Source organism: Zootoca vivipara, chromosome 3 (assembly GCF_963506605.1).
Source record: "Zootoca vivipara chromosome 3, rZooViv1.1, whole genome shotgun sequence".
NCBI classification, from domain to species: Eukaryota; Metazoa; Chordata; class Lepidosauria; order Squamata; family Lacertidae; genus Zootoca; species Zootoca vivipara.
Genome location: NC_083278.1, coordinates 26,860,363 through 26,871,536, shown reverse-complemented (window position 1 = coordinate 26,871,536; position 11,174 = coordinate 26,860,363). Strand labels below are relative to the sequence as shown.

At 43.9% G+C, this 11,174-nt stretch overlaps 1 protein-coding gene across 4 annotated transcripts in view; it reads right to left on the bottom strand.

Moving 5' to 3' along the window:
* The window catches only part of ASAP2 (ArfGAP with SH3 domain, ankyrin repeat and PH domain 2), a 93,052-nt gene that overhangs the window by 5,419 nt on the left and 76,459 nt on the right, over positions 1–11,174 (bottom strand). For 2 of the 4 annotated variants that reach the window (XM_035109874.2, XM_035109873.2), the window contains 8 exons: positions 10,994–11,061; positions 10,514–10,627; positions 8,720–8,972; positions 4,734–4,895; positions 3,588–3,750; positions 2,912–2,964; positions 1,817–1,929; positions 117–239 (listed from right to left, as the gene is read on the bottom strand). In XM_035109874.2, the coding sequence (XP_034965765.2) occupies positions 117–239; positions 1,817–1,929; positions 2,912–2,964; positions 3,588–3,750; positions 4,734–4,895; positions 8,720–8,972; positions 10,514–10,627; positions 10,994–11,061 (1,049 nt within the window). The remainder of the gene's footprint in view (positions 1–116; positions 240–1,816; positions 1,930–2,911; positions 2,965–3,587; positions 3,751–4,733; positions 4,896–8,719; positions 8,973–10,513; positions 10,628–10,993; positions 11,062–11,174) is intronic. The other 2 variants (XM_035109871.2, XM_035109872.2) reach the window with 1 other exon arrangement.

Sequence of the window (11,174 nt, the reverse complement as noted above, 5' to 3'; positions counted from 1 at the left end):
CAGCGATTCAGTTCTGCTGATTGTTAAGAGATAAGTTCCTACACACACACACACACACACACACACACACCATATACACTACAGCCCTTGGCATGATTTAGCTAATAAATACTTACCCACCACTCCTGATCTTCCTCACCATCAACTATGATGATATCGCCCTCTGAAAATGTAAGCTCGTCTGGGTTATCAGCTACGCAGTTATAAATGGCTTTTACTCTCTTGGGCTTTGTTTTTGACTGCAACACAGGGATGAACAAAAAGAGAAGAGCAACGTGTTGGAAACATAAGCCAGGTAAAACAGAAAATACCATTAGCTGCAGTAAGAGGACAGCAGTTCACCACTTTTAGTCTACAAGAAGCTCAGGTAGCAGAAAATAGGAAGGCAGATAATTGATCCATTTAGCTTAGTACACTGAGAGGCAGCGGTTCTCCAGGGTTTCAGACTGAGGTGTCTCTTGGCCCTACCCAGAGATTGTACCTGTCACCTGCTGCATGCAAAGCATGTCTGAACACAACCCGCCTCCCTACAAAAATTTCTGTACAAATATGCACACATGTTTAAAATCATCCCAATAAACGTGTCTGATCTAAAATGTGTATCATGCTTTGCTATTGACAAATTACAAAGGGGGTCCCTTGTGCGCCACTACTTAATACATGCAGCAAAATAACCTACGAAGCTGCCCTCAGTGCTTTTGACTTTCAGAACAATTAATCTGGAGGTCCCGCTTCGGGTTTTAATGCACATTAAGAGCATCCAGCAAGGGCATGCTATCACAAACAGGCATTTCATTACGTGTACAAACAGCTCCCTGAACATTCGTGCACAGCGGAGCAGACATGTAGGACCTTCCAACAAGGCAGAGTGCGCTCTCAATTAGGTGCTTGATCTTTTCAAAGCAGTGACAAAATGTTAAGGCCAAGACTTGTTACATTAACCCCTGAGGTGCCAGTAGATCAAATTGTGTGGGAAATAAGAAGGACACCAGGAAGCTAGTACGAGGCATCTAGGAGAACACCCACCTTCTAGAATATTTTTTAATGGCGCCATTCGATCTTCTTGAAATAATGCAACCCATGGAATAATAACCAGAAATTCATGGTATTTTCAGCCTACAGTATTTGTTTTATTACCTACCATAGTTAAGTTTTCTGGTCAGCTTACAATGGCAATAAAAAAATAACTCGCGTAAGGGTAATTGATCTGGCAAATACCTCTGCCAGCAGGAGGATGAGGGAGGTAATTTTTGCAGATTCCCCTGAAGCCAATTTTTAAAAGGGCAATGGCGCTTAAGTATGAGTAGACATGCACATACTGTTTGTAGGTTATTTAGCGGACTTGGTTTAAAGCTGAATTCATCTAGCTAATGTCATTTAGCGGAGGTCTGTACTAAAGCTTCAGCTAAGATGATTTACCAAGATCTTTTTAGCTAAAGCTCTTTAGCTCATTCTATATCCTCTCCCCCCCCCCCGCTTTCTCTCTTTCACACATACACAAACAAATATTATGGGTTGACTTTTGTAGTTGGCATGAGCTAGAAATCAAATGAAACTAGGTTATCTGAAAGGGCCCAGTGTACAAGGGACCCCTAAGTGAAGAGTATTTGCAGATCACCCAACAAAAGTTGTTGGTTGTTTACAGCTATGCCACACAAACGTAGTTTCTAAGAAGCAATTTTTATAAAAGGACCCAGGTAATCTGAAGAAGTTGCTCACCCCTTTTGGAACGATCAGATTCCACACAGTGCCTTTATTACCAACGTAAAGAGCTGCCAAACACAAAACACAAAAATCTAGATTCTTGACGACTTACTATTTGAGACTTCCTTGGCATTGGAGCTGGAGGTTGGACGGGTGCTGTCATGTTTGCAGAAGGGACAACTTGGGATCCAGAAATCTCAGATGCAGATGAAGATGAAGACTCTCCTGTTATTAAAAATAAAGCAAGTATTTTCAGTTAAAAGTGGCTCTTAGAAAGCTCTGTTTTTAGATAACATAATGTGCTACTTCTCTCTAGTGTACCAAGCCATTCTCTGTGGTTTCCCCAAAACTATCACTTTTTGCACTAAATCCCATCAGTTGTAGGTCAGTTGTGTCAGAACCAAGCATGCAAACTACACATACACAAGGTGCCAGGTTCAATCCCAGGCATCTCCAGGTAAAGGACTGGCAAGATACCCTGGACAGCTGCTGCCAATCAGTGTAGACAGCACTGACCTAGATGGACCAATGGTCTGACTTGGTATTAAACAGCTTCCTATGTTCCCAAATAAATTTTAAAAAATAAAATACATCAAAGTCATTGTGGTTAGGTTTTACTACCTCCCAAATAAACCTGTCAACAGGGCCAACAGTTGCTACTAAAGCAGGTAAGTTAAAATTAGGATTTAATAATAAGTACGTTCGCCTAAGTTTAAAGAAATACATCAGGAATTGGCAGGAAGTCTGATACGAAAAGAAATGAATATAGAAAGTTAGGCCCTCTTTCTTTTTCACCATTTTCTTCTCCATTTCCTCTCATCCCCCCTTTTTCTTTTTCCCTGTATATAATGTATGATATAATCAAAACCATGGAGGGAAGGGGTGGGGGAAAAGTGGGAGGGAAGGGAAAAGGAGAAGAGGGTGGGATAGGGGGGAAAGGGGGAAGGGGAGAGGGAGGGAAATAATTGTGTCTTTTTTGTTTTTTCTGGGTTGACGTATTTTATTCTTCGTACGGGTTTTTGCTTTTTTGCTTTTTGAATAAAGTTTCATGAGACGGGGGGGGGGAATCAATCAAGTAGAAAGATTTAATTAAGAACGAATCATTCATTTAGATTTGAAACATTACTCATCTAATAGATAAATGTGTATAATGAACACAATAAACTTTGGAACCTATAATAATAATAATAATAATAATAATAGTCACCAGAAGATTGCTGCAGAGATCCAGGTCCTTTACTCTTGGCCGACCTGTCTGCCCTGTTCAGGAGAAAACCAAACATGACTGCTCGTCCTCACGCCTGCAATTTGCTGTGTCTAATTTACTTTTTGGAACAATAATCAGAATGGGATTCGGTTAATGAGTCCCTTGTAAGGACTTTTACTTGTTCAACAGGGCTTGTACACACATACACACCCTGCACCCCCCCCCCCGAGCAATGAATTGTGAAGAGGATCAGAAGAACGCCCAGAAGAGTGCAGAGGGGGCAGGGAGGAGAGGGACAATAATTCTACCTGGCAAACCGAAATTCTTGCCCCGACAGCACGATCAACATAGCACGATCACCAATTGCTATGTTACTTCAGAGTATCAAAGTAACACTCTTAAATGGCATTTGCTGTTGGTAAGTAATTATCTGTACACGCTTCCCCCCCCCCCCCGGCCTTTGCTGCTGTCCGTATGGAGCCTGCCCAACACCTGAACTGAACAAAACAAAAGGTGAAATCTTCAATAAGGACACTTCCTCTATTAAATAAGGAAGCGCAAATGACATTTCTGTACAAGTGCAACAAAACATGGACTGCCATAATCAGGCAACAAGGTTAGCACACTATCTTTCAGCAACCTGCAGATCTTTTAAGAAGAAAAGGCAACACATTACCCAGAAGCAGGCTTTTTCTGAGAAATTCTACTTGGAGGCTGGGGAGGAAGTGGCGGCGGCGTAGGCTTGGACTGTGGCACCACTGGCTGTTTTGACTGCTGGCTCAAAGCTTCGAGAACACTGGCTGTCTTTGAAACGGGAGGTGGTGCTGAAGAGAGTATATCTATATATAAAAAAATGCATGGACAATAATAGGACGGTGGTGAATGCTGGAATGTTTGATACGATTCCTACAAACAATATTATTGCTACCTAACTGTGTAATTTCTAAAATGTAACCAATTCTTCAAAAACTAAGGCTCAAGACACAATGAAGCTGCAATCCTATACACATGTTTCTGGGAGTAAGCCCCACACTGAACTGAACAGGACTTATTTCTGCCTGGACGCATGCATTGTATTGCATTGTGAGAGCCTGGACAAACTGGGTTAGTTTTAACTATGGTTTACTTAAATGAGCCAACTTATGAAGTTGGTTTGATTCATTAAACCACAGTTAAGACCTAACCACAGTTTGTCTGGGCTCAGATTGTCAAAACTGTGGTTAGTCAAAAACCAAAGCAAAAGCTTCTCCTTTTCTTCTCCCACAAGATGGGAGGGAGCAGAAGTTTGAGGCCCACTGGCTTAATGGTGAACCATAGTTTATAATTATGTCTGAACATAAACAATGCAGTGGGAGGCTCTGGCTAACTCATAGATTAAAACTGGAGTTAACAGTAGCCTGCTTGCTATGAGGTACTTGTACTGGTAGTGAGGCTAATCTTCATGAGAGGTGGTTTAACATGAGTAGGTAATTTTAAGTCACACTTTTAGTTGTGCATCTGTAATACGCCTTCAGAAGTAAACATTAATAGAGGAACAAGGAACATCAAAACCACAATCTTTTTGTCTTTTTAAAGAAACTTCCTTAAAGTTCAGGGAACAACCTGAATTCCTTGCAAAACTAATCTGAAATATCCATTCCTCAACAGTGTGTTGCAGGAAGTCTTAACAAACAGTGAGTTGAAGTAGCCAGATGGAAAAGCAGCAGGCTGAAAACTACATCCACCAGAGAGGAAGAAACATGAGTTGTGGAATGGGAAGTTGAGGCCAACCGTGATTAGATGCCGCAAAAACAAAGGAAGCAGTGGAAAAGGGCAAACATACTTGTAGATGTTACACGCAATGGCGGAACAGGGGGATGGACAGTTGGTGGATCAGATGAAGACCTTTGCCTGCTTATGCTTTCCATTCCTAAAGAATTTGTCTTCCACAGTGTGTTCGATGAAGGAGTTGTCTGAACAGCACTGCCAAGAAATGAAGACTGAACTAAAAAGAAAGGAAAACACTGTGTCATTATCATAATCACTGCTGGCTGAGAAGTGAGGAGAAAACCACCTTTTTCTTAAGTGGACTGACTGGCTGTGAGCCAGAGGCACAAGGACTGGGTGATTTGTAAGGCCTTGTTCACACCTGCGTGTTTCATCACTTGCTGACTGGGATATCACAGGATAAGCACAAGTGAATGAGCTGCCATGGACCAATCATCAGACAGAAGGCTTTTGCATCATCTCAGAGCAATACTTTTCAATGGGGTGCGCATCAACTGATGCATAAAGCGTCCCCCCCCCCCCATTTGCAGCTGCTTGGCTCCTGCCATACAAAGCTAAGCCTATTAAGATTTTACTAGAAAACAGTACAATTGGGGAGGGGAAACTAATTAGGTGTGGATGTTGTTGTGGAAATCATTTTGCACAAAACAGTCCCAAAATTTAGAGCAGGAGTTGATAAAATGGGCTGGTGGTAAGCAATAGGCTTGTCTCCTCTTATCCCAGACAATGGACTAATACCTTTAAATCTCCTGATGCAGTGGGGCAAGGTAAGGCTGTGGCGGCTATTCTACCTGTTAGCTTCCGCTTCCTGTCATCCGCTCTTCTCTTTTGCCTGCAGTAGCAAGCGGCTTTCCAGGTATGCCACACAGCAGGTGAGGCAAGGGGCATGTTGGCAGGGGAAGCAAAATGGGCAGAGACGTTCGTGGCTATTTTTGTCCAGGAGGTCTTTATCCAATAAGGTTTAACAACGTGTGTGTGTGTGTGTGTGTGTGTGTGTGTGTGTGCGCGCGTGCGGAGTCATAATAAAGCATATATGACAAGACATAAATCTTTTTGAACAGTAGTAAATCGTAGTTTGCTGATGAACAGTGGCAGAATTTCTTTTTTAAAGCAATTGTAATAGGAAAGAAGATTGCAAAGTTTTTGTTAGTTAATGAAGAAGCAAGGCCTGCAGCCATGTTTGCTGAAAGGAAGCATTTAGCCAGACAGCACATTATTTATGAAAGCCACCAGGGTCCTATTTGGGTACAACCGACACACCACTGTTAACTGTGTGAAGGGAGAGAGTGGGGTCACCTCACCCCCTCTCACTCCCTTCCCTGGCTGCTTCATCCCACAAAAGAGCCCCCCAATCTGCCCACAAATTGGGGGCATGTCTGCAGTGGAGCTGCCTGACAAACATGTGCAGGCTGTCATCCTGAACATTCAGGGCCCCAGCTCAGCCTACTCACATTCAGCTGCGCCATAGCATGCTATGCATGTGGACAGCTTTAGGGGTACCAGACCAGGTTGGTGGGGGGGGGGGAGATGCACACATGGCAAATGTGCCTGGCTCCACTCTCACAACTCAGACAGTCATATAATCCTGAATGCTTCAATAGGGCTTCAGGAGAAAAAAAACAATAATCTGTTGTTTTTATATTTAGCTCCTCCACATGCTGTGTGACTTCCATCTTTTTTAAGCCATTCATCCTGAACAAAGGAATATTTAGTACATATTTTTTGTCCCCAATAACTATAAGACCATGAATTTTTAAGTGCCCTCTCTTGCAGGACCTATGATGCCAAGACCAATAGGCGAAGGAGAGCGGATTTACCGACGTGTATACTAATCATGGATTTAAAGCGTGTCTACACACCTGTGTGTTTTTAGACGCCAATTTCAATCACAGCCGTCGTCTGTGAAAGGAAATTCAGCCCTGACAGTGTTTCTTATAGGAATCCTATGTTCATCTCTAGATAGGCACACCAATCCTATACTGACCATGGGACAGGAACGGAGATATGCCACCGCCATTGCACTGACAGAATGGCTGCCTTATGCAATGCATGTTCTCACTGGATTGGGGGAGACGCATAAATAGAAAACCAAAAATGACATCCAAAACGATTGCTGCCCTAGTAGCAATCCTTCATGAGACTATGCCACTGCTGGCACCCACACGAAGAGAGCCAATGAACATAGGATGATCAGGACATGCCCCTGTACCCCAAATTGCACAAAACACGCAAGGCAATGCCCAAGCCCATAAATTCCAGAGGCACAACTAGGAATAGCACTGCTATAGCTAGTCCCCAAGCAACCCTTAAGACTGAGGGCAGTATCCAACGCTGCAGCTCCGCTGGTGCAATCAACTTTCATGAGTGCAACAAAAGTTCCTGCTTTCTCTCCTGTCCCCTCCACCTTCAAAATTATCACAGGAGGGTTGGGGGACCCTGGACCTGATTTGGGGTGGGGTGGGGTGGTGGACATGGAGGTCCCATTGCACCGACAAAACACATCCACACATGGCACAGCACTGGATGAATCCCCTTAAGCACCCTTCACAGCCACGATTTTGGAGAAAAGTGCACAAAGGGGGGGGGGAGACAGGGGGAGTCCATGGAGCATATATATCGGGTTCAAGACCCACCCAGAGAAAATCTCCCCAGCCAAGCGGGGAACCAGGACATGCCACTAGGGCAGCCACAGACACACACCAGCAGCAGAAGTCACCAGGACTAGTTGGGAAGCAGGCAGCCCACCCTGCAACCACCACACAGCAGTTCCCTGACAACTTAGCTGCTGCAGGAAACGAGAAACAGACACACCAAGGGGCAATCACCAGGAACAAGCCCTAGTTGGCAGCTCAGGTTTTACATGCTGAAAGTCCCTGGTTTCAATCCAGGGTATAACTCCATACTAAGAAATGATAAATGGTTCTGTTCTCAGCACGCCATGAGCTAATCAGAAGGAGCAGCAATGAATGGGCCAAAAGAATTGTAGAACTGGGAGGGACCTTGATAGTCATCTAGTCCAAGTTTGCCTGAGCAAATTTGCCCCTGCCTGAGCAACCCATGTGACCTTCTCTCCAGCACCAATAGGACAGCTGTGCCAGGAGTTTCCCAGCAGGCCTGTGGGGTGCACTGCCTAGGTATCCCCTAGCTGTTGGGAGTGGAGTTCAGTGCTGGGTGTTTGTGCCTGGAATGAGGTACATACAAGGGTTCTAGGTGGAGAAGTGTTAACAACGGGCTGAAATTCCCACGAGTGTCAAGAGGGCAGGCAGTCTTCTGCCGAGCGCTTGCGTTGCACACAAGGTGCACTTTTGCCCTGCCTCTGCTAACCAGAGTTCTATAGGGGCCCAGTTCCACGTGCCCCATCAGCTCAGTTCCGTTTATAAACTGGCGCATGTGTGCTGTGACTGGACCATACCCTACGGTACAGAAACTATGTTCTGTCATAGCAACATGAGTGAGACAGTTGTCTGCAAAGGGGCAGCTAATTTTTACCCCACCTCCATTTTAATTTGAAGTCAAGAAGGGGAGCTCCTGTTGGTGCAAGGCTGCGCTTTTGACAGGGGCCCTGGCGTGGATTGAAGCAATCGAGGGTATCGTTGCAAATGTACCGCCCACAACTCGGCCTCGTCCCAGTCATTCTGCCAGTGTTTCCGAGGTATTCCACCAGCATCTTTTATCGCAGTAGCTGCATAACTGGCACAGTGGGGTTTCTGCTAAAGCTGCTACTCAACTTATATAACTTCAGCATAGGATTTCAGCCTGAGACATTGTGTTCAGGGGGGCCTCCCCAGGAATCAGTCATTTGATTATGTGATTCTTTTCCTTTCTTGTCCTCCCCCTTCTGCACTGTGAACGCCCAAAATAGAAAGTGCAGATTCATCCAAATTTGAAAGAGGAGGAGGAGAAGGGTCACCCCCACCCCCACCGCACAGCAATTTATAGTTTCAATATACCTACCTGGAGAAAACAACTGTCAAGCTAAAATCTCCAAGAGAGAAAGAAAGAAAACTGTTGAACTCCCACCTCTTGCAAAATGTTAGTTACCTTTCCCAATATTCCTGGGAGGCAAAGGAGGTGCACTTGTGACTGGTGCTGCAGGCTGCGTAGGAGGTGGGCTGCTACTGAGTATGGCTCCATAGGTCTCGTTCTGCAAGAGGCTCGGCATAAAGCCTCTTTGCTTGTCCTTGGCTATATTGGCAGCATCTCTAGCCAAAGATGCCACGTTAGGCTGAAGCTGGCTCGATCCTAGCTGATAGAAACTCACAGGCCTGTCCTCTCTTCGGTTAGGGCTTGGTTGCTTAAAAAGGAAGGAAGAATACAAGAGAGAGTCATGTGGGCAAGTGTTTCAAAACCGGATATAAAAAAAATGCAGCGCACACTAGGGAGCTAATATCTGTTTTGCTTTAACTGAGGCTGAAATCCTAAGCACACTCACAGTTGCCCTGGGCTAGTTCAGGAGGAAGGGTAGGATATACAATAAAACAAGAGTAAAAATAAATAACACTTGGGCGCAGGTGGTTAGCTTGTGGCGCCTCCAGTTGTGGGATTCCAGTTCCCATCAGGCCCAGCAAGCACAGCCAATGGTCAAGGATTGTGGGAGTTGTAGTCCAACAACTTCTGGAAGATCATAGGTGGCCCATTAAATCCAGTGTTGCTGGACACATAGGTCCATACTGTTAAGGCCGCGTGTACTCACTGTGCTTAAATTAACAGGCATTTCTACAAACAAAATGGCACTGCTCAAAATTTCCTTTGTATATACATTTAAAACTATTAAGTCTAGAATCGAAGAAAACATTCATTTTAAAAAACCCAACAACCCAACCTCTCAATGATTAATAAAAGCAAAACCATCTCTCTCTCTCTCTCTTTCTGGAGGAAAGGGACATGTTTTAAATTAATCACTTGCCATCTTTGACCCTTAGCATGCTGACTTTGGTAAAAACTTTGTTAACTTTCTACCTGGTTTTGTTGTTGAAGGTTTATTTCAGAGAGGCATGTGTCCCTATTGATTTCTGAATAAATCAAGGCAAATGGCTGGTGACTCTCTAACATTTCCCGATAAAAAGATCAGAGGAGCTGACCTCCATTTTTCATCCCTACAAAGACAATTGTAGCCCAACTCAAAGGCAAATAAACGCACATGCAGCGGCCGCATTCAGCCATGTCATCAAGCACAGAAAAGACATTAGTTGTGTCATTAATAGCCCTTAATCTTCTTTTCAAGAGTCCCTGGGGCCTGAAAGCCTATTAATAGTGAGTGAGCACCAAAATGCTTCCTAATTCCCACCTTTACCACTGAGTTGGAAAGCAGCAGAGTCGAGGTTGAACAAAATGGCTGAGCGAAAACCTTGTAAGGCAGGCACAGGGTTTTGCAATACAAATACCACTTCCTACTTAGAAGGGGAACCTTCTGTTATGTTCCCAGGTACACGTTGCAGCATGTACAGGTAGGGATGGGAACATTCCCTGCCTGACAACCTGGAGAGATGCAGCCAATCACTGTAGACCACACTGAACTAGATAGACCAATGGTCTGACCAGGTAAGGTGGCTTCCTATGTCCCTATTTGTTCTATAATCTCTTCTTTCTAAGCAGCCTTTACACCCATCATTTAATTCTATCTTCATCAGGCAGGAACACAATGAGTTTCGTTTATATATTGCCTTAAGTTAAACAGACTTCAAGCCAGTGCAAGAGGAGCGCAGCACCATTAAAATTATCAGCAATATTTCTTACAAAGAACACAGTGATGATAATATTACTCTTGTTCCAGGCAGGAACATTTCCATTAATTTTTTTTTTAAACGTTGGGTTTCTGATCTTCTAAATGCATACCTGTAAATTTCCATCCACATCATCATCACTTTCATCCAGGTCTTCATGAAGTAATCGCCACTCATATTCTACATGAACATGAGAATTAAGTCTTCCAGCCAGAGCTTGGGTGAGCTAAGGTACCAAGAAGGAGACACCATTCAGCACAGTCAGCTACTGTAAACTGCCCTGTGCCCTTTGGATGAAGGGCAGTATATAAATTTAATTAATTAATTAATGCCGTAAATTCCCTTTCTTTCACATTATGTGAAATCTTGATTCGTTTCTTCCTTCCTTCAGAAAAAGCAACAATTTAAGCACTCAATGGATGCAAGGCACATGTCTGCTGTTTTCAAGGATCTCAAGAGGTCAACTAAAACAAATATTTATTTACAAGTTTTCCACCATTCTTGACTACCACAGAAACCTCATGGCAAGCTGCTAAATAATCCAGAAACAGCTCAGCCTCGGAGAGCACACAAAAGAAAAAATAAATCTTACCAGCTCTTCACAGCGCGTGTGTTTTAAGCGTTTAGCTATATCGAGCGGCGTCTCTCCAGCATCATTGGCTATATAAAGCAACAGGAAGAAAACGTTGCATTCTTGTCTGAAATCTTATGTCACTAAAAATGAATATGACTTCTAAATCTGAAGGCAGAACTTGGGAGTTGGGGGACAGAGA